Source organism: Tenrec ecaudatus, chromosome 6 (genome assembly GCF_050624435.1).
Source record: "Tenrec ecaudatus isolate mTenEca1 chromosome 6, mTenEca1.hap1, whole genome shotgun sequence".
Lineage (NCBI taxonomy): Eukaryota > Metazoa > Chordata > Mammalia > Afrosoricida > Tenrecidae > Tenrec > Tenrec ecaudatus.
The window spans coordinates 103873382-103897008 of NC_134535.1; the positions used below are offsets into that span (position 1 = coordinate 103873382).

The 23627-nt window shown below is 41.9% G+C and overlaps 1 protein-coding gene across 5 annotated transcripts in view; it reads right to left on the reverse strand.

Annotated features, from left to right (window-relative positions):
- STK38L (serine/threonine kinase 38 like) overlaps positions 1–23627 on the reverse strand; it is a 108271-nt gene that overhangs the window by 23447 nt on the left and 61197 nt on the right. For all 5 annotated transcript variants that reach the window (XM_075551947.1, XM_075551946.1, XM_075551949.1 and 2 more), the window contains exon 2: positions 4087–4231. In XM_075551947.1, coding sequence (XP_075408062.1) covers positions 4087–4220 — 134 coding nt within the window. In that variant the 5' untranslated portion in view covers positions 4221–4231. The remainder of the gene's footprint in view (positions 1–4086; positions 4232–23627) is intronic.

Below are 23627 nucleotides of genomic sequence, written 5' to 3' on the forward strand. Positions count from 1 at the left end.
AACACTTTGATTCTACTTTTAATGTGTGAGAAATTTTCAATTGCTGCTGTGACATAGTCAATTTCTATTCGGATATATCGCCCTATCTGCCATTTCGATGACTGTGATCACTTTCCTTCTACCTTCAGTCAACCTTTGATCTTCCTAATGACAACCTCAGTTTTTGCTTGGTCTTGCTTCATTCTGTCTTTTTTTTAGGAATTTTTATTAGATATATGTTAGCTCATCCCACTATTCACCATGCTTAACTATTTTCTTGTCTCCCATTCTGTTTCTCTAAGCTGCCTTATGAATAATTACTTAAACTTTATTTTCTAGTTCACTAATTCCTCGATGGTATGTAATTTGCAGTTAAACCTATCCATTGAGATATCAATTCATTTATTTCTATAGGAGCTCTACTGGTTTCTTTTTTAATTGTGATAAAAATACATTTAACATTTCCCATTTCAATATTTTTCCACCAGTACAATTCAGAAACATTAATTACATCCATTAGGTGTGCAACTATTTATTACCTCTCCCTATTTCCCTTAACAGAAACTCAGTGTCCCTGAAACAATAATCTGTTCTTTTTTTTAATCGCTTTATTAGGGGCTCATACAACTCTTATCACAATCCATACATACATCAATTGTGTAAAGCACATTTGTACATTCATTGGCCTCATCATTCTCAAAACATTTGCTCTCCACTTAAGCCCCTGGCATCAGGTACTCATTTTCCTTCTCCCTCCCTGCTCCCCTCTCCCTCATGAACCCTTAATAATTTATAAATTATTGTTTTGTCATATCTTGCCCTGTCCGATGTCCCCCTTCACTCACTTTTCTGTTGTCCGTCCCCCAGGGAGGAGGTCACATGTAGATCCTTGTAATCGGTTCCCTTTCCAACCCACTCTCCCTCTACCCTCCCAGGATTGCTACTCACACCCCTGGTGATCATCTGCCCTAGATTCCCTGTGTTTTCAGTTCCTATCTGTACCAGTGTACATCCTCTGGTCTAACCAGACTTGCAAGATAGAATTCGGATCATGATGGGGCGGGGGGAAGGGGGAGAGAAGCATTTAGGAACTAGAGTAAAGTTGAATTTTTCGCCGTTGCTATATCACACCTTGACTGGCTCGTCTCCTCCCCTAGACCCCTCTGCAAGGAGATCTCCAGTGGCAGACAAACAGGCTTTGGGTCTCCACTCTGCACTTCCCCCTTCACTAGGGCAAGATTTTTTTTGTTGTGATGATTCTTTATACCTGATCCCTTCGACACCTCGTGATCGCACAGGCTGGTTTGCTTCTTCCAAGTGGGCTTTGCTGCTTCTCAGCTAGATGGTCGCTTGTTCACCTTCAAGCCTTTAAGACCCCAGACACTATCTCTTTTGATAGCCGGGCACCATCAGCTTTCTTTGCCACATTTGCTTATTCACCCGCTTTGTCTTCAGCGGTTGTTGGGAGGATGAGCATCACAGAATGCCAATTTAATAGAAGAAAGTATTCTTGCATTGAGGGAGTATTTGAGTGGAGGCCCAATGTCCTTCTGCTACCTTAATACTTAATACCTTAATACTCCACCTACCTTATACTAAACTGCTCTTGTCTCTTCCTTTCCACCTCTGGTAACCAGATAAACATTTGCCTGTTCTTTTCTTTCCCATATGTGATGCCACACAATCGTTCTTTAGTGACTGACTTGTTTCTCTGTCTTAATGTTTTACAGGCTCATTAATCTTACAGTACATTATCAGGACTTCAATTTTCTTAATAACTGGATGTGTACACACACCATTTTGTTTATCCATTCATCTGCTGATGGGATGGTTGGGTTGCTTCTACTTTTGGGCTACTGTGAATAGTGATGCAATGAACCTGATGTCCAAGTATCTGCATCTTACTGAATTCTATTACTTTGAGTATGTGCCTAACAGTGGAAATGCTCAGTCAGGTAATCTTTTGCTTTTTTAAGAAAAGTGTGGCTCTTTTTCAAAACTCAGTATTTTTTAACTTATACATACCAGGTTCTCTTATTTCTTGAGAGACTTTCTGCTGGCTCTTGTTCACAGTGTGGAACTTTCTTGATTAATTTTCTTATAAACTATAAATGATTCATTGTTTTAGAATTGTATGAGAGGAACTTCCTCAGGGTCTGTGGATAAGGTAGCATCTATGATTTGCACTGTCTTCTCAGAGGCCCACAGTGGCACCATCGGTTTGTTATCCCAGCTTAAAATTTTGGCATCATGCATGTTATATGGCATTGGACTACAAATCCATGGGAGGACCAGGATGTGGTTACAAATTCTTAAGGAACGGTTTTGCTTTGTGTCTTCTAAGCAGAGTATTTTGAGCTGGTAATTGGTAATTTTTTTTCCTGGGGGGACAGACAGACTATGTATGTGGAGGGAGGAAGGTATGTTTATTTCTGGTTCATCCCCAGAGGATTTATTTCTGGTTTACCTTTATAAATGTACTGAGGGTACAGCCCTCTGAGACAGTGGCTTCAAGGAGAATAAGCTTAGTGGTGAGTCAGGAGGCTGAGCTGCAGGATGTGAGCAGGGCAGGAACAGGTCTCTGGTATAGAAACCACATTTACCAACGTGGTTCCGGCATGCCATGAAGGCATATCCAAGTAGACTCTCCAGTCAGTGGGCATAATCTATTGTGTCTTCTTTCCTGAGCTCTGAAAACAAATGCTGAAGTTCACTAGATTCAACACATACTCTCCTGGAAGACACTAGGTTTTAGTGCTCTGCTTACCGTACTTCTTCTTCAGGCTCTTATGTTCATTTGGTTCGACAAGACCTCTGATTATTTTAATCATTTAAAATATAAGTTGTTTTCCGTGTAAGGGTTGATCTAGGCACCCAGCTCATCATTGTGCTAGAATGAATTTCTAAGTTTTCAACTCCCACCCTCATACAAGTTACTTAATTTTGGCACATCCTATTTCTCAAATTCCTAACTCTCTTCTTTATCTATCCAGTCAAGAGTTCATAGTTCATGCCACTTAAGTGTCTTTCTAAAATCTCAAATGTGACATGTCCAAAGCTAAGTTCAAAATCAGACCTCTCTGCTTTTGTTCCAACTTCCTAACTTAGATCACTATCTTCTCAGGTGGCCAACATGAAATTTCAAAGCCAACGGTGACTTATTTATGTCACTGTTCAAATTCCATTTGCTGTCATGATTTGTTCATCTTTCTCACCTGCCATTTCCCCTACTCTTGTCATCAATTCTAGTCCAAGCTGCCTTTCCATTTACCTGGGGCACATCTCCAGTCATTGCTGTTGCTAATCTCTCCTTACCCCCGCACCCAACCCCTTCTACACTAAGTAACTAAAGTTCTCTTCCAGAGGAACACTTGTGACCACTGAATTGTTCTGCTTGCCAGCTCTGTACCACCTGAGAACACCTACTTTCAAATGTTGACATCCAGCACTTGCTTTGCTTATGCTACGTGAGACGCTGCCCGACCCAGCACTGGCGGTTTCTGAAACTCTGCCTCCAGCTCACTTAGCTCGCCCTCCTTGTATGAACGTGTGAGCAGTGCTCTGCCTTTATGGGCTCCTTCAAATTCGACCGCCATTTAGGATGCCTTCTCAACGGCTTTCCACAAAAGCACTCTCTCCCTTCTTCGCCCGTCTATTAATGATAGTTTTCATTTTTACTTGCTATATGTTTCTTGAAGACCAAATATATCATTTGTTTTTCATTCTGCCATCAAACTCAAAGACAACAATAAGCATTTTTGAATTTAAAGCCAGTGAGTGATTCACATAGCATCCCTCTAAAAGAAAGGTATTACTTAATTTCATGGCTGGAAAAATTTTGTTTAAAACATCAACTGAATGTGATCTACATGAGTACACTGGACTTTTGGTCCCCCAAGAAGTTACTTTTCGAACTCAAAACCAGTAATGAGGAGGACTGTTAGGTAAGCTGAGGAAACGTAAAGTTGCAGGCAGGGACCTACTACCATTTCCTACTGTTTCCTACTGTTTCTAACCTCTCCTTACTGAATGGAAAACCAGCTTGCACTCCATGCGTGGCACATGGCTTACAAATTGACGCAGGGAATCTTGATTAGCCTACTGTACCTGGTTTCCCTCTCCTCGTGCTGTAGTATTAGATTGCTGTAGAAATTCTCCAGCGTGAGCTTGGCCACAGTCACTCTCTCCCGAGTATGGTTGCTCATAGGAAAGCTGGGTGTAGTCCCTGCCGTCATTGCCATAGTAACAAAAACTGAAAAGACATAGGATAACAAATTATTCAGCTAAGAAATTTAAAAAACTTTGAACTTTACTTCTCTTATAACACATTCTAAAAACAGTTTGTTACTTAAAAACAACAAAACTCCTGCCCCAAACAGTTAACACACATCCCAATTTTCTGCATTATAAACAACAAAATGTTAGTTAAGAAAGAGAAAGACAAACCATTCCCACAGCAATAGAAATTAGCCTAGGGGCTGGCAGAACTCAAGGGTAAGTTGCTGTCAAGACCCAGCAGTCGGCATATAATAAAGGCACATTTATATTTAAACAGATTCTACATGTATTCAAAACAAGAAAGGTTCAATCTGTTTGGGGCTGGTTTTACAGATTAGAAAATAAGTATCAAGATTCTACTAATATTTATGACCTATCCACAACTTGTCTCTTAAGAGCTAACACAGTTCACTTAAAGTGTAAAATGTAACTTCTGCCTTATAAATTCTATAGGACAAGTAGTGTTGAAGCAAAAGTGGATATAAACATCAGTCTAACGCAATTCTTGCAGGTATATATGTTTTAGGGAAAACTACTCTTTAAAAAACAGCTGCTTTGAACAGGAGCCCCAGGGCCACCCCATTTCATTCTGAATTCCACACCACTCCAGAGAGCACCATGACGAAACTAGCACACTTCTCCAGTCTGTGAGGCCCATTCCATTCTCCAAGGATGCGCGAATGCACGAAGGAACTGGGCAGCAGGCCAAGTGACAATAAGGAAATTTTGTAGCCTTGACTGGTAGCCACTAATGATCCTGTGAGTGAGTGTGTGTGGTGTGGGTGTGTGGCACTCAGGCACTGACTGGGAAAAACCACTGAGCCAGCCAAACAAGGTATTTTGAAGAACATATGACTCTCAACCTTCCTAATGCCGCCACCTTTTAATACAATTCCTCGTGTGGTGGTGACCCCCCAACCATAAAATTACTTTTGTTGTTACTTCTTCACTGTAATTTTGCTACTGTTATGAATCGGTCGACCCCTATAAAATGGTCGGTCCTTCGACCCCAAAGGGGTTATGCTCCCCCCTCCAGGTTGAGAACTGCGGCTTTCGGCAGTTAAGATAAGGAATGTAGCAGAATGGCTGCTTAGGCTGAACTTGGGTGGCCACTCTACACAGGCACTGATCTTAATAGGCGGGTCTATCTTACAGCACATCTGAACTAGAAAAGATGAGAATAATCCACCACAGAAGATGGGGCTTACCCGAACTGGGATCCGCGCAGCCCATCCTAGAGAAGATCCAAGTGGCCAAAAGTACCGATCCAGAGTTGCATTCCTAGCTGAACAGCACGACCCCAAATGTGCCATTTACACCACACGGCTCTCTAACAACATGGAAACACAGCCCCCTGGATATGGGTCTGAACTGGACTAGACTCCAGGGGTGATAGAATGAGACAGAAAGACTTCTCTTGGGTTTTTTAATGGTGAGCAAGCCAGTCCAGTCAACATTTGTACAACACGAGTCGGAACTTTTACACAGATTTTCCTTAAGACGCCACATAAGGCTAATTATACTGTGTGAGTAGTTCATCTCTCCAGTAAATAGCAAATTGCACATCACAGTAATAAGCAAACCCTTGCTGTTCTAGTGTATTTTTGTGGGGTGAAATTCCTAGAAACCTTAATAACAGCATAGGATCTGTACAAAGTGCCACTAGTAATGTTAAGATGCACAGAAACGTCAAGTTGAACAGCTTGCTCTATACAGTCGATTAAGGCTCCAGTGCTGCTACTGGCCACCTCAAGAAAATAAATGCAGCATAAAGACCTTTGTAAAGAAGGAAATCGGTGATGCTATCACTGCAGCTCCACCTGCAAGCGAGAAAAGTTTGCACTTTTTCAAAATCCCTTTTTATCTTATATTAAAAATATAGCTTTTATGTGCATGCAATTTATAATGCATATAAAAATGTAAGGCTTCCAGCCAACAGTAGGCTATTGGTAAAGTTTTAGAGGAGTCAAAGTTGTATACAGAGTTCTGACTGCAGGGAGGGGATGTCACTGCCCCAATCTCTCCTGTTGTCCATGAGTCAACTGTAGACCACAGCCATGGAGTCAGTCTTGACTCAGAGCAACCCAACATTTCAAAGCAGAACTGCGCACAAGTATTTCCAAGGCTGCCATCGTGTTGGACACAGATTGCCACCACTTTCTCCAAGAAGCATCCAGTGGGCTGGAACTGCTGACCTAATAGCAGGTGAGTGCGGCACTGCTCTGCCACCAGGGTTACTATCTGAGTACAGGTTAAAAGGACCCAGTTGAACAAGGTAAACACTCAGCCTCAGGCCTTACTGGGCTTATGGCTCAAAGTACATCCTTGGGACTCAAATCCATTATGTCTAAAATTTAACTACCATATATACTCACCCGAGTATAAGCCGCGGTAACTAATTATTACCAGAAAAAGTGATCGACTCAAGTATAAGCCTAGGGTGGGAAATGAAGGATGTGAATTAACACAGAGACAGCCACAGACACATCCTTATGGTGCTTCTGTAAGGCAGTCACAGACACATCCCTACGGGTGCTTCTGTGAATTGGAGCCATCCACGTCATAGGACAGCTCTGATTGGTTAGATGTGAGTAAACCAACATGCAAAGCCCTGCAGTGTCAGCGGGGCTTTGAATGAACAGCGGAGGAACACAATCACCTGCAAGATGTTACACCTCGCTGGGGTACCAATGACCCATGTATAAGCTGAACCCCCGTTTTTCAGCATATTTTCTGTGCTTATACATGAGTATATACGGTAATTGTTTTGATATCATAAAGAAGTTCCTCTCTGGTAAACTCTAAATCTTTCTATGATGTCAAGCTGGTGACACTTGTTTAAAATCATCCATGACCCCTCACTTCCTGCAGCAAGTCAAATGAACTTAGCATGATAAACAAAGGCACCTTCCACACACTGCCATCTAGTCAATGCTGACTGATAGCAACTACTCAGTGGGTTTCCAAGTCTGTAACTGGTTAGGGAAATAGAAAGCCTAGTCTTTCTCCTGCAGAACTGCTGGTGGCTTCACACTGCCGACCATGGTGAGTCTGGTATATGCCAGGAGCTTTAGGACATCCATGTCAGTGATTTTCCCTTTTCCATGAGGACTAAAGGGAGAGGCACTTTTGATGCACGCCTGCATTTCACTAAAGGGAGAGGCACTTTCGATGCATGTCTGCATTTCAAACAGCCTTGCCGGGTTGAAAAGCTTGGAAAAGTTACAAATCTAGAGAGCTATCTAGTCTTGGGACTCCAAGTGCTGTCTCCAACGTGCCTTCTAGTCTCATCTGCTGTCCTTCCTCACCCCTCACTCTTCCTGACCTTTCGAGTCCTTCCAGCCCTTACATGACCTACCCTTGAACCAGTTATGTTCTGAATGCAGGAACTCGCCAGAGGGGCATGACATTTGACATTCTTTTGTGTTTTTAGTATTTGTACCAAACAAATTTCAGGCATTGCAGCATATAAATACCCCATTAAACTAGGAACAATAATAGCAGACAAGAATTTTCTTGATTCATTTTTTCATATTCACCATTGTAGTATCATCTCTGGCATATTGTAGATACTAATGAATGAAAGGATCAACTTATCAAATGGGAGAAAACCAGAAATCAAACTCCTTGCCATCGAGATGCAGACTCACGGTGGCCCTACAGGACATATTAGAACTGCCCTGTAAATCTGTAAGCCTGTAACTATTGGAGTACAAAGTCCCAACTTCTTCCCATCAACTGGGAAAAGGAAGGATGAAGAGCAGTACAGGCAAAAAGTAAAGTATACCAAATCGTCAGTTATGGACATGGTTATGGTCCAAAGACTAGGGTGTTAATCAAAGAATCAGGGGGATGTGAAAATGGAGAATGACTACATCCACAGAAAACTGCCAAATCACTGAGAATCACAGCCCAACTAAGGTGACACATGACCTTAACCAGCACAGCCACTATTAATCTCACCTTGCGTTCATTACAACAGACATACAACATTAATGCACAAATTCATCGGTCGTTTTTACAATGGTCACAAATGTTCAATGTCAGATAATGGGATGATCAATACGTGAAGAGGAGCTAGACTCTCAAGTACAGCTGTAAAAAGAACAGTTCAGAGATCTAATCCAGGCCCTGGTGGTGTGTTAGGTGTCTACTGCCAAAATATCAAGAGTGAGTGGCTTTTAAAAATAGGAGGGTGTAGGAGGCTCGAAGTGTGAATTCGGGTGCCAACTCTAGGGGAAGACGTTCACTCCGCGTCAGCTCTGGAGGAAGTCCTTGTTCCTTAGCTCATTAGTGATCTTTACATGGTATCTATCAAACTGTCTGCTTTTTTTTGTTTAATCTCTTTTATATCTTGAAGAACATTTTTTTTCAAAATACACCCTATACTAATCCTGCACATTAACATAACTACTGCTTATTTAATTTTTTATAATTTCAAAGACATTTATTGGAAGCACGCCTTACACTAATACTGCACATAAACATAACAAAGACAGCCCATTCCCAAATGAGATTATAACTACAAGCATAGCAATTAGGATTTGCTACCTACTATGTGTGTGCACTTTGTCTTTTGAAGGGGAGTGGGATGGAAGAGAAGAGGGATGGCGGACCACAATTCAATCCCTAACAGCTGCTAATCAAATCACCACAACACTCTGAACTCAAATGACTTTTGTTCTAGAAAAGGATTATTAATATTTGTCCTACCTTATTCACAGAACTACTCTAAGACCACCAGAAAAAATACATCTGAGAATGGCTTATACAAATGTAAGCCATTTATTTAAACATCTATTTTAAATTTTAAAAATACTTTAGTAATAATGGTAGTATTTAAAAACCCCAAATAAACAATAAAAATAAACAGAACTAAAAAATTATCATGGCCCAATGATTCTGAGAATTAGACTGCTACTCTTGGAATGCTATCTAAATGCCAAACCATTTTTGGAAATCTTAGAATCACTAGGCTCAGGCTTATTAGATACACAGAAATCAAGGAAGGAAAAGTCAAACATCTCCCAAATTACATTTGCTGATTAGAATTTGCTGGGAGCAGAGGGATGTGGTGGACTGAATTTGAGAAATAAATTAAAGAAATCCAGATTATACAAAATTAAAAAGGGTTCTTCTTGCAGTACTTCTCAGCATCTCTAAAAATGCTAAGAAGCACCCTAAATCCTCAAAAGGGGTACAGATACAAAGGTGAGTCCCAAAGTTTTGCTCTTTAGGGTCCAGTTCATACACGAGAGGGCTTGTTCTGAACAAATGCATCTAAATATGTCTATAATAGCAGTGCATAGCTGGACAACAGCTCTCTCAGTAACACGTGTTCTAGTCTTGTGAGTTACCTTCAAAACAACAAAAAAAGGCCCAATAAAACGGTGTCTTCCAAAGGAAACTGAGCACCAGTTAAATTCAAGGCAGAGAGGTCAACTTAGAACAGCAGTTCTCAACCTGTGGGTCGTGACCCCTTTGGGGGTGGAACAACCCTTTCAGAGGGGTCGTCCGATTCATAACAGTAGCAAAATGAGTTATAAAGTAGCAAAGAAAATAATTTTATGGTTGGGGTCACCACAACACGAGGAACTGTATTAAAGGGTCACCACATTAAGAAGGTTGAGAACCACTGACTTAGAAGATTAAAACAACTGATTTTTTGGACTCAGAAGGAATATTCTCAAAGAATACCAGATGATCATGGGAGCTGGTTAGGAAGAAGTTTCAAGAAAATGAACACTGCATTGGTTGAATAACTGTTAATGGAAAGTGGTGTCTCAAATAACTGGGATTAGAAAATCCATAGACTCTAGCAAGCTCTCTGCCGGGCACACCCCCTAAAGAAGTAAGATACATATGCACTCCTGTGTTCACAATAGCATGAAATTGTAAACACTCGATGAATGGGTAAAGAAACTTTGCTTTATACACAAAAGAAACACTATGCATCCCTAAAAGAACACAGGAATCCACAAAGCACCTCATGATATGGGTAGATGTGGAGACTGTAATCTGATCAAAGTTAATCAATCAAAAAAGGACAAACATTGTATGTGACTACTGTCAGGAAAAATACCAAGAAAAAGACTTGCTTAACAAACGGACAGACTGTGGAGGTTGCTGAAGGTAACAGAGATAGATGAAGCAATGGACAAGAGGTTGGACAGGTACGATGAAATGTAAGCCTGACACTCAATTCAAAATAAAATAAATTCTCAAGGGAAGGAATAAAACTAGGAAAGGTGCTCAGGAACTGTTTTCCATCCTAACAATACCCCGTCTACTCTGCTAGGGTAGAAATGGTTGTCCTAAGAGAATTTCTCTGGGGAATCTTATCCGATCCACCCTACAAGCCCTGATCTTGCTTCTTCAGATTGCCTTTTGTTCCCAAAGCTCCAAGATCATTTAAAGTGAACACATTTGTGAGGCCCCAAAGGATGACATACATTGAGCAAAGACTTCTTCAGGGAAGGGTTCACTCCTGCAATCAAGCCAATTCTCACTCACAGTGACCCTGGAGGACCGGGCAGAACTGCCCCTGTGGGTTTCCGAGATTTAAACCGATGTGGAAGTAGAATGCCTCATCTTTTGGCCCCAGAGAAGGTTAGAGAATATGGAACTGCTGCTTTCAGGAATATACAGGCCTTGATGTAGGACATGTTGAGAAGCAACTGCCTCGAATGTTATGGTCCCCCAACCTCAAAGGTCTCTAGGGTTTTTGCAGCCCTAGCTTGGGATCTACCTTTGCATACAATAGCCATCCATGGTGTTCAAAGGAACCTCTTTTAAGTATACAAAATAAAAGGTCATAGATAACATATTCTAAATACTCTGTAATTTCAAAAATCTGTTTCTACTTTCAACAAACATTTTCAAAAGAAAGAAAAAAGAAAAGAAAGCTCAAAGAATACACCTAAGGATTTTAGAGTGCTTTCTGATTTGCCCTTAATAATGAACAGAGAAATATCCAGAAGACAGGTACCCGAGGGGAAATTTTCAAATTGATTTGTCAATTTCAGGGGTAAGGGTCAAGACCAAAGGAGAGATGTCCAAGATCCATATACTTTTCTCAAAAAGAAAATGGTGAAAAGGCAAGCAAAACCGTTTAAAATGCATCTTGATAAAAGCCCAAAGGAGTAACACATCAATTCTAGACTTATGCGGTCCATGCATAATAGGTGTAAACCGTCAGAACAAAAGAGGTATGGAGAACTCGGGGTGTGTACTTGAAAGGCAGCTGCCTGGACGCTGAGGGGTCCAGTACCATAGAATGTCCTGCTCACTTGGCCAAGTTACAAAGTTTGGTCTCAACTCTACTACTACCCAGGGACAATCAAAGTCTGGGAGCCATGTTATCCTAAGAAGTTCATGAGAAAGAATGGTGATTTATTTATTTTTTCAATACGAAGTCTAGCAATAATAGGAACAGATCTTTGCCTCATCTGTCAGTTGCATTCTGTCTTTGTAGGCAGCTACATGGGGAGCTTTAGTTAGGATCAGAAGATTGCTTCGTGAGCCTGGCATCAAAACAAGTAACTGTTATCCAATTTAAATGTTTAATGGCATCAGGATAAGGTAGTATCTTTTTTAAAAATCATTTTATTGGGGCTCATACAACTCTTACCACAATCCATACATACATCAATTGAGTAAAGCATCCTTATACATTCATTGCCCTCATCATTCTCAAAATTTGCCTTCTGCTTGGCTTCCTGGAATCAGCCCATTTTCATTTTTTCCCTTCCCTTTGCTTCCCCCTCCCCCCTCCCTCACGAACCCTTAATAATTTATAAATTATTATTTTATCTTATCTTACACTGCCCGTCATCTCCCTTCACCCACTTTCCTGTTGCCCAACCCGCAAAGAGGTTATATGTAGATCCCCGAGATCGGTTCCCCCTTTCTACACCCCCTTCCCTCCCAGTATCGCCACTCTCACCGTTGGTCCTGAGGGGTTCATCTGTCCTAGATTCTCTGTGTTTCCAGATCCCAACTGTACCACTGTGTATCCTCTGGTCTAACCAGGTTTGCAAGGTAGAATTGGGATCATGATAGTCGGAGGGGAGGAAGCATTTAAGGACTAGAGGTAGGTTGTGAGTTTCATTATTGCTACACTGAACCCTGAGTGACTCATCTCCTCCCCACAACCCCTCTGCAAGGGATGTCCAGCTGTCTACAGATGGGCATTGGGTCCCCATCACACACTCCCCTCATTCACGATATGATGTGCTTCCCCCCCCCCCCCCGCCTTTGTTGTTTGAAACCTGGTCCCCTCGGCCCTTCATGATCACACATGTTGGTGTGCTGCTTCCATGTGGGCTTTGTTGCTTCTGGGCTAGATGGCCGCCTGTTTACTTTCAAGCCTTTGAGGCCCCAGGCGCTATATCTCTCATTAGCCGGGCACCATCAGCCTTCTTCACAACACTTACTTATGCACACATTCGTCTTCAGTGTTTATGTGGGGAAGGTGATCACACAATGATGGTTTTTGTTCCTTGGTGTCTGCTACCTGGCCCGTTCAACAGCTTGCATTCACTTAAGCTTGTGTGCTTCTTCTCTGTGGGCTTTGCTGCTTCCAAGCTAGATGGCCGCTTGTTTGCCTTCAAATTTTTAAGACCCTAGAGGCTATTCTTTTTGATAGCCGGGCACCATCAGCTTTCTTCACCATGTTTGCTTATGCACACGTCTGTCTTCAGCGATCATGTCAGGAAGGTGAGTATCATGGAATAACTGTTTAGCTGAGCAAGGTGCTATTGTATTGAGGGAGTGTGCGCGATGAGGCCCAATGCCTTCCTGCTACCCTACTACTGAACCTATAAATATACGCATATAAGTCTATTTCCCCCATAGTCATAAATATATTTACATATGTACATGTCTGTATTTAGGCTTCTATGTATGCCCTTTGCCTCCTACTCCTTTCCTCTATTTAGGATAAGGTAGCATCTTTAAAAAAAAAAAAAGTAATAGCTTACCTTGACCCAGAATTTTCTAGATGGAAGCAGAGTTTGGATGCTACCCCAAATCTGCTATAAGTAGAGTCAATTCCAGCAATAGCCATCCTTTAGGACAGAGTAGAACTGTCCCATACTGTTTCCAAAGCTGAAAACCTTTACTAAAACAGAATATCTCATCTTTCTCCCTCAAATGATGGGCTCAAACTGCTGTCCTTTCATTTGGCTGCATGTGTAACCTCTGTACCAGCAGGGCTCCTTTGGGAAGCTTCATGTAGATAGAAGAATGTTTTGAAACATGAAAGTGTTAGTAAATGCAAAATAACAGAAATTATTCACACTAATAACTTGGGAGCAACTATTTTGAATAAAAGTCTATTAAGCTGAAGATGTTACAACATAGAGGAGTTAACACATCAGGTTTCTCTTAAGCAGATATAATCAGTTTAACATCAAAATCTAGACTTGTACGTCAAATAAGAAAACACATCTTTCAGAAATTATATAATTTAAACTATTTATTGTGACCCTTCCATTTTAATTACACATACATGTGAAACCTGTTGAAAGACCAAATTGGAATAAAATGTATGTCTTATGCATCTTTGTAATGAAAGTAAAGCTGTACCAGGCAAAAAGGGCTAAACACATTTTGTGGGGATTCTGTAACGATGATGAATAGCTGAAATGAAATCGATATAACATTATATGTGTATTTCATATACAATAATTTCATTTGGGTTAAAAACGGAACTATTATTTAGAGTTATCTTAAGTTTCAAAAACAGATCTTTAAGTATATATGCAAAAAAGGTTTTTTTTAAATTCCACTTGTTTTGATCACTTTACAAGTTAACTTTATTTTGTTAATTTTTTTGTGTGTGCTTTATTATTTTATTTTTTAAAACATTTTATTAGGGACTCATACAACTCTTATAACAATCCATACATACATCAAATATATAACGCACATCTGTACATTCTTTGCCCTCATCATTTTCAAAGCATTTGCTCTCCACTTAAGCCTTTTGCATCAAGTTCTCTTTTTCCCCTCCCTCCCTACTCCCCCTCCCTCATGAGCCCTTGATAAGTTATAAATTATTATTTTTCCATATCTTTCCCTGTCCAGCGTCTCCCTTCACCCTCTTTTCTGTTGTCCGTCTCACAGGGAGGAGGTCACATGTAGATCCTTGTATTCGGTTCCCTCTTTCCAACCCACTCACCTTCTACCCTCCCAGTATCACCCCTCACACCCCTAGTCCTGAAGGTATCACCCACCCTGGATTCCCTGTGCCTCCAGCTCCTATCTGCACCAGTGTACATCCTCTGCTCTATCCAGACTTGCAAGGCAGAATTCGAATCATGGTAGTTGTGGGGGAGGAAGCATTTAGGAACTGGAGGAAAGCTGTATTCTTCATCAGTGCTACATTGCACCCTGACTCAGCTCCTCCCCTAGACCACTCTGTGAGGGGATCTCCAGTGGCCGACAAAGGGCTTTGGGTCTCCACTCTGCACTTCCCCCTTCATTCACTATGGTAAGATTTTTTTTTTTTTCTACTGATGATGCCTTATACCTGATCCTTTCCACCACTCGTGATTGCACAGGCTGGTGTGCTTCTTCCAAGTGGGCTTTGTTGCTTTGGAGCTAGATGGCCGCTTGTTCACCTTCAAGCCTTTAAGACCCCATACTCTATCTCTTTTGATAGTCGGGCACCATCAGCTTTCTTCGCCACATTTGCTTATGCACCCGCTTGTCCTCAGCAATCTTTCATGGAGGTGTGCACGCAATGATATGATTTTTCGTTCTTTGATGCCTGATAAGTGATCCCTTCAGAATCACGTGATCACACAGGCTGGTGTGTTCTTCCATGTGGGTGTTGTTGCTTCTAAGCTAGATGACTCCTTGTTTACCTTTAAACCTTTAAGACCCCAGACGCTATCTCTTTTGATAGCAGAGCACCATCAGCTTTCTTCACCACATTTGCTTGTTCACCTAATTTGGCTTCAGCAATTGTGTCAGGAGGGTGAGCATCATAGAATGCCAATTTAATAGAATAAAATATTTATGCATTGAGGGAGTGCTTGAGTAGAGGCCCTAAGTCTTAGGTTTTGTTAGCCCAGCCAAGCTTCCACCAAACTTTAAACATCTCAACAGTATGAGTTTTCTTCTCTAATTTTAACTTACCATCACTAAAGATCTAGATTAGTGAAAAGTAAAGAAATTATATTTAAATAAAAAGTTCAATTTAAAGCTTAAAATGTATGCCTTAAAATATTGATTCTAGCCACACACAAGGTCACAGAATAGACAATTAGGCTTGAGGAGGCAGAGAACCGTATCAGTGATCTCGAGGACACTCAAACAGACCTTAGGAAGCAGGAAAGACAGTCAGATAGGAAAGTTAAAGAAGCAGAAGATAACCTGAGATCAATAACAGATGCTATGAATAGAAACAATATCTGAATAATTGGTTTACCAGAGCACAACATAACACACAAGTTGACAGCCAAGATAGCAAAGGAATTTCTGGAAGAAAACTTTCCTACCCTAACAAGTGAGAACCAGGAGTTAATACAGGAAGCAGAAAGGACTCCAGCTAGACTAGCCCCAAGAGGAACATGCCAAGACATATAAGAGTAAAAATATCCAACTTCCAGGAAAAAGAAAATTTTAGGAGCAACAAGAGAATGGAAGACAGTCACATACAAAGGAGCGTAGGTAAGAGTATGCAGATACCATGAAGAGGAGGAGAGAGTGGAGCAACATCCTACAAAAGCTAAAAGAAAAAAACACCTCTCCCAGAATCCTGTATCCTTCCAAGCTATCCATTAAGATAGATGGTGAGTTAAGGGTCTTCTACTACAAGGAAAGACTCAAAGAATATACAGCAAGTCACCCGACGCTGCAGAAGATACTGCTGACTCACTATGGCCAGAGGATCAACCTCCACCAAGAACAAACAGGAGACCACCATATAACCCAGCCCATCTCCATCTAGAAACCAACATACCAGGAACAATTACCAGGACAACAGGGTCTCAGAGGGAAAAGTAGACAAGATAGAAACTCTCCACTCAAACACAGGGAGATATGAAGGGAGATAGTTAAACACCCAAAACACAAGGCAGGGTATGACAACTATGAATCCACAGATAGTGATATTAACTCTGGATACCAATGGACTCAATTTGTATATTTAAAAAACAACTGGAGGACTGGCTCAGAAAACATAATCCATCAGTCTGTTGCCTGCAAGAGACACATCTTAAGTGCACAGACAAAAATATGCTAAGAATAAAAGGCTGGTGGGAAGTATACCAATCAAATGGTAACTCAAAAAGAGCAGGGGAGGTTATCTTAATCTCCAACAAAGCAGATCTCAAGGTCCAAACTGTAAAAAGAGACAAGGAGGGACACTACATAATGCTCCAAGGCTCAGTAAACCAAGAAGCAGTTAGCATATTGAATATTTACGCACCTAATAATGGTGCGGCAAATTTTGTGAAACAAACTTAAAAAGCTGAAAAAAGAAATCATGGATACAACAATCATAATAGGTGACTTTAACACTCCACTATCAGAAAAAGACAGATCATTGGGAAAGAAGTTCAGCAAAGAGACCCTGTAGCTAAACAAAGTAATTAGGCAATAAGATCTGCTAGACATTTATAGAGCTTTCCATCCAAATGCAAAAGATTCGCAATCTTCTCAAGCCCACATGGATCTTTTTCAAGAATAGACCACAACACCCATTCCTAATTAAGTCAAGCCTGAGTAAAATTAAACACATAGATATTATCCAGATGTCTTTCTAAAATCACCATCCCATTAAGCTGGAGATTAATAAGAGGACGTCCAGAAAAGCAAGGGCAACCAATTGGAGGATGAACAACGATCTCCTGCGACATGAATGGGTACAGGCCCAGATTAGAGAGGATGTTAAGAAGTTTCTAGAAACTAATGAGAACGAGAATACACGTATCAAAACTTATAGGATACTGTGAAGGCAGTTATCAGAGGTAGTTTGATATCATTGAATGCATATATGAAAAAAGAAGAGAGGCGTATGACAGATACGTTAACACAAAATCTCCAACAACTAGAACAGAGTTAGCAGAACAACCCACCAATAGCAAAAGAAAAGAAATCATAAAAAAATCAGTGCAGAGTTAAACCAGTGGGAAGACAAGAGGACAATGCAAAAAATAAATGCAGCTAACAGCTGGTTCTACAAAAAGATAAACAAAATAGAAAGCCTGCTGGCAAATCTGACCAAGGATAGAAAGGAGAAAATATCACTAGTCAGGATGAGGGATGAAACAGAGGCAATAACAGACCCCAATGGGATTAAAAGGATAACCATGAATTACTATGAAGGTCTGCATTCTAATAAATTCAGAAACATGGAAGACCTGGATAAATATTTGGAAAAACAGTCTCTCCCTAGATTAACTCAGACAGAGGTCAAGAACCTCAACAAACCCACAGTGAAAGAAGAAATAGAGAGGGTCATCAGGAACCTACCAACAAAAAAAGCCACTGGGCCAGAAAGCTTCACAGCAGAATTCTACCAAGCATTCAAGGAAGACTTAACACTGATCCTCCACAAAGTATTCCATAGCATAGAAAAGGACGGCAAACTCCCAAACTCATGCTACAAAGCCAGCATTACTTTGATACCCAAACAGGGCAAAGACCCCATAGGTATAGAGAATTACAGACCAATATCTCTAATGAATATAGATACAAAAATCCTTAACAAAATATTGGCCAATAGAATACAAAAGTATACAAAACATATCATCCACCAAGACCAGGTAGGATTCATCCCAGGGATGCAAGGATGGTTTAACATCCAAAAATCCATCAACATTATACACCACATCGAGAAGAAAAAGGATAAAACCATATGATGATAATCAGATGCAGAAAAAGCTTTTGACAACATCCAACACCCATTCCTAATTAAGACACTCATGAAGATAGGATTGGAAGGTAAGTTCCTCAAGTTGATACATGCTATCTATGAAAGGCCAACAGCCAACATCATAGTTAATGGAGAAAAACCAAAAACAATCCCACTGAAAAAGGGCACAAGACAAGGATGCCCCCTCACCCCACTTCATTTCAACATCATTCTGGAGGTTCTAGCTAACAACATAAGATAGCAGAAGGACATCAAAGGGATCTAAATGGTAGAGGAGGAGGTGAAACTATTGCTATTTGAAGACTACATGATCCTGTATATTGAAAACCCCAAAAGCTCCACAAAAGGAGTACTTACAGCAATAGAGGAATATGGAAAAGTGGCAGGATAGAAGATCAATAAACAGAAGTCAGTAGGTTTTCTATACACATCAGAAAGGACCATGGAAGAGGGGATTAAGAAGGAAGTACCCTTCACAGTAGCTAAGAACTGAAAGACCTAGGAATATATTTAACAAAAGAAACTAAAGACCTATACAAGGAATCCTATAAGACCCTACTACATACAGGAAACCAAAAGCGACCTCCACAAATGGAAGAACATCCTCTGCCCATGGATTGGAAGGCTTAACATAGTAAAGATGACAATTTTACCTAAAGCACTTTACAAATTCAATGCTAAACCAATTCAAATACCGTCAACCTTCTTCAAAGAATTGGAAAAACTGATCACCAATTTCATATGGAGAGGGAAGAAACCCAGAATTAGCAGAGAACTCCTCAAGAAGAAGGACACAATTGGAGGACTCGCCCTACCTGATTTTAATGCCTATTACACAGCTATATTGGTCAAAACAGCATGGTACTAGCACAATGACAGACAGACCAGTGGAAAAGAATAGAAAGCCCAGGAATAAAACCATCAGCATATAGACAACTGATCTTCAACAAGGGTTGCAGAACCATCAAGTGGGAAGCCAATGCCATTTTTAACAAGTGGTGCTGGAAACAATGGATATCCACATGTAGAAAAATGAAACAAGACGTTTACCTCACCCCATGCACAAGAATAAACTCAGGGTGGATCACAGACCTAGAAGTTAAACCCTAAATCATCAGGACCATCAAGGAGGGAATCGGACAAACCTCAGGGAACTGGCCCAGGGAATTCATAGGCTCACTGCAAAAGGGAAAGTTACACACAAAGGTAAACTGGAAATCGACAAATGGGATTTAATAATAAAGCACCTGTGCACCTCAAAAGACTTCACCAAGAGGGTGACAAGACAACCCACAGACTGGGAGAGGACTTTTAGTAATGACACATTGGACAAAGTGCTCATTACTAAAATGTTTAACACCCTCATGTCCTGCAAAAAGAGGAAAAAACAGTTAACCCCCCCTAAGGAAGTGGGCAAAAGAACTGAAAAGAACTTTCACTAGGGAGGAGACCCATATGACCAACAAACATATGAGAAAGTGTTCCAGATCATTAGCCATAACAGAAATGCAAATCAAAACAACCATGAGATACCACCTAACACCCCTGAGGCTAGCACAAAGCAGTAAATCAGAGAGCAACAAGTGCTGGAGGGGTTGCGGTGAAGTAGGAACCCTGCTCCAGTGCTGGCGGTCATGTAGATATGTAAAGCCACTGTGGAAAGCAATCTGGAGATACTTAAGGAAAATGGAAAGTGATCTACCTAATGACCCAGTCATCCCTCTACTGGGCATTCACCCGGTGGAAGCAACAAATAAAACACAACCAGTCATCTGTGCTCCAATGTTTATTGTGGCACAATTCACAATCTCAAAGACTTGGAAACAGCCTAAGTTTCTATCGATAGACGAGTGGATTAGTAAACTCTGGCACATACACACAATGGAGTTCTATGCAGCACTGAAAAGCACAATCACATGAAACGAGTCGTTTCACGCGAAGAGCTGGAAGGAATCATGTTAAGTGAGGTAAGCCAATCTCAAAAGGACAGGTATAACATGCGTCCCCTGAGGTTAAGTACAATCAACACAGCAGGTACAGAAGAATAGACACTTATCTCACAATAAACGGGTGGAAGAATAGGTAGTTGGGGGGAGGGCAGACCACACCCAGGGAGGTACATGACAGTCCAACATAAAGAAGGGAAAGGAGGGCAGGAGGAGAGAAAATCGGGGTGGGGAGAAACTGAGTTGATGACACGGGAAACAGGGCACTAATCCACCCAGGGGGAGAGTATTGGTTGTGTCCCCACAGAACTGGAAGTTGCATACAGACCCTACCATGATGCACCAAATCAGGAGGGCAACGTAGAGGCCCAGCCCCAACCAGAATCAGCCTGACTCCCACCATGGAAGGGAGTGCCACAGAAAATGAAAATAGATCATCTGGTGAGGTTAAAGAACTGACCGACCATACCCAGAAGGATGCTGAAGCAAATGAAGAGGGAGGAAGGTAGTGGTGCACACCAGGGCCCACCAAGCTCAGAGGATGATAGCCCGGCACGGAGCGGCCAATGCAAAGAGGACCGTAAGGCCAGCCCCACTTAGAGATGTGACATCCTGCACATGGCCCCACATGGGATAGCACCGGAGACACAGTGTGGGGTGTGTGACTGAGCTCACCCCACCACACTGAGGCAAAACACTGAGGGCATGCAATAGAGCGGCAGGGGAAGCAAAGCAAGGAGGTCCCGAGGGAGTATCAAGGATGGACTTTGGGGCCAGGACGTGGCACCCCATCAGACTCCTCCGGAAAACACTCCTAAAGGTCAACAAACAGACCTTGAACTATTAAGAGGCGTTTCTTTCTTTTTAAAAAAAATTCTAAAGTTATTTTTCGTTTTTTTCTTCGCTTAGATTTTGTATGTCAGTGGCTTTTTTGTTTTAGTTTGTCAGTGTTGCTGCCACCATCGCCATGTTCTTATGTGTCACTTTGTTTGGTGCTGTCCAGGCCATCCGCAATTTTATGTGCATTTTATTGCTCTGCAGGTCTACCTAGATAAGATAGGCTGGATAAACAATTTGGAGAAGAAAACAACTGGACCAATGGCCCCGGGGGGGGGGGGGGGGGCATGGGAGAGTGGGAGGTGGGGGTAGGGAGGAGGTGTTGGCCAACCCAGGGACAAGGGAACAATGAGAGGTTCAAAACCAGTGGCAGGGAGGGGATGGGAGGACTGGTAGGGAGTGACCAAGGGCAATGTAACCAAGAGGAATTACTGAAACCAGAATGAAGGCTGAATATGGTAATTGGACAGGAGGAAAGCATAAGGAAATAGAGGAAAGGAGTGGGAGGCAAAGGGCATACATAGAGGCCTAAATACAGGCATGTACATATGTAAATATATTTATGATTGTGGGGTAAATAGACTGATGTGCATATATTTATAGGTTTAGTACTAGGGTAGCAGGTGGACACTGGGCCTCCTCATGCGCAAACAATACAAGAGCACTTTGCTCAGCTAAATGGCCATTCCATTATACCCACCTTCCCGACATGATCACTTAAGACAAACATGTGCATGGACAAACATGGTGGGGAAAGCTGATGTTGCCCGGCTATCAAAAAATATAGCGTCTAGGGTCTTAAAGGCTTGACGATAAACAGCCATCTAGCTGGGAAGCAACAAATCCCACAGGGAAGAAGCACACAAGCCTGTGAGATCACGAGGTGTAGAAGGGATCAGGTAGCAGACACCGGAGAACAAAAACCATCATTGTGTGATCACCTTCCCCATATAAACACTGAAGACGGATGTGTGCATAAGTGTGGTGAAGAGGCTGATGGTGCCCGGCTATCGAGAGATATAGCGTCTGGGGTCTTAAAGACTTGAGGGCAAACAAGTGGCCATCTAGCCCAGAAGCAATAAAGCCCACATGGTAGAAGCACACCAGCATATGTGATCACGAAGGGTCTAGGGGACCAGGTTATCAAGCACCAAAGGGGGTGTGGAATCAGATCATCGTGAATGAGGGGAGTGCGTGATGGAGACCCAATGCGACCTATAGACAACTGGACATCAGTTGCAGAGGGGTTTTGGGGAGGAGATGAGTCACTCAGGGTACAATGTAGCAACAATGAAACTCACAACCTGCCTCTAGTTCTTAAACGCTTCCTCCCTCCCACTATCATGATCCCAATTCTACCTTGCAAACCTGGTTAGACCAGAGGAGGCACAGTGGTGCCGATGGGAACTGGAAACAGGGAATCCAGGACAGATGAACCCCTCAGTACTTGTGGTGAGAGTGGCAAAATCGGGAGGGAAGGGAGGGTAGGAAGGGGGAATAAATTACAGATAACCTCCTCCTTGGTAGATGGGCAACAGAAAAGTGGATGAAGGGAGATGCCTGGCAGTATAAGATAAGATAAAATAATAATTTATAAATTATCTAGAGTTCATGAGGGAAGGGGGAGTGGGGAGTGAGGGGGGTGGGGTGGGCAAATGAAAAATGAGGGGCTGATACCAGGAGCCCAAGCGCAAAGTGAGAGTTTTGAGAATGATGACGGCAACGAATGTATAAGTGGGCTTTACACAATTGATGTATATGTGGGTTGTGATAAGAGGTGCATGAGCCCCAATAAAATGATTTTAAAAATATATTGATTCTAAAGATATACATTTAGAAATGGGAAAAAATAATACTGTTAAAAAAATTTTGAGCAACATTTTGTAAAATACCTAAGAACAACCTTACCCACAAGAAAGCATGTGCTAGCCTTTTAAGAGGAAACTTAATGACAGAGTGTTGGAGGAATGCAGTTAATTTTCAACAAATATGTACTAGAATGGGTTATCTGTTTAGAAAAATATTAAGTCAGATACTCATTTCATCCACAAGGCTAAATAAACCCTCAGTGGTTAAAAAGGGTGATATAAAAATAAAGGACACTTCCTGTAAGATGATACCCAGGTAAGCAGCTTGCATTAAGAGCTCCGTGCAGATCAGTAAATTCACCAATTAGGAGACAGAGTGGGGGTTCAGGTAAAATGAATTAACTCCTGTAGCAATGCAGAGTATTCCCTAGGCAAGGAAGTGACCTTGTCTCACAGTTAACCATGTCCTGGTGCCCCTAGGCTCTGCCCTAAGTTCACCTGATGCATTCACAACCGTGAGCAGACCTCTTCTCCTGACCCACACCTGGTACCCTCCCACCACCAGGCCACAGTCCCAGCTAGACCCCATCCATAGCCCGCCTGAGGCAAGCCGGCCAACAAGCAGGTCTACGCACGGTCAGCCAGTGGCCATAATGCCACGGTTGGAACCCACCCCCACTGTTGCCCACAGTAGCTCAGGCACCTTTGCCCAGGTTTCACTTACCTACTAATTGCAGCCTGTGCCACTGCAGCTGGAGCCTGACAGCTATCTGTGCGGGGCTTGAACAGCTGTGATAACTGCATGGAGTCCAACCATCACCCTTTAGCCTGAGGCCAGATCCTGCCAAAGCTAGAGACTGTGGCTCTTACAGGTGCAGGCAGAACCCATCC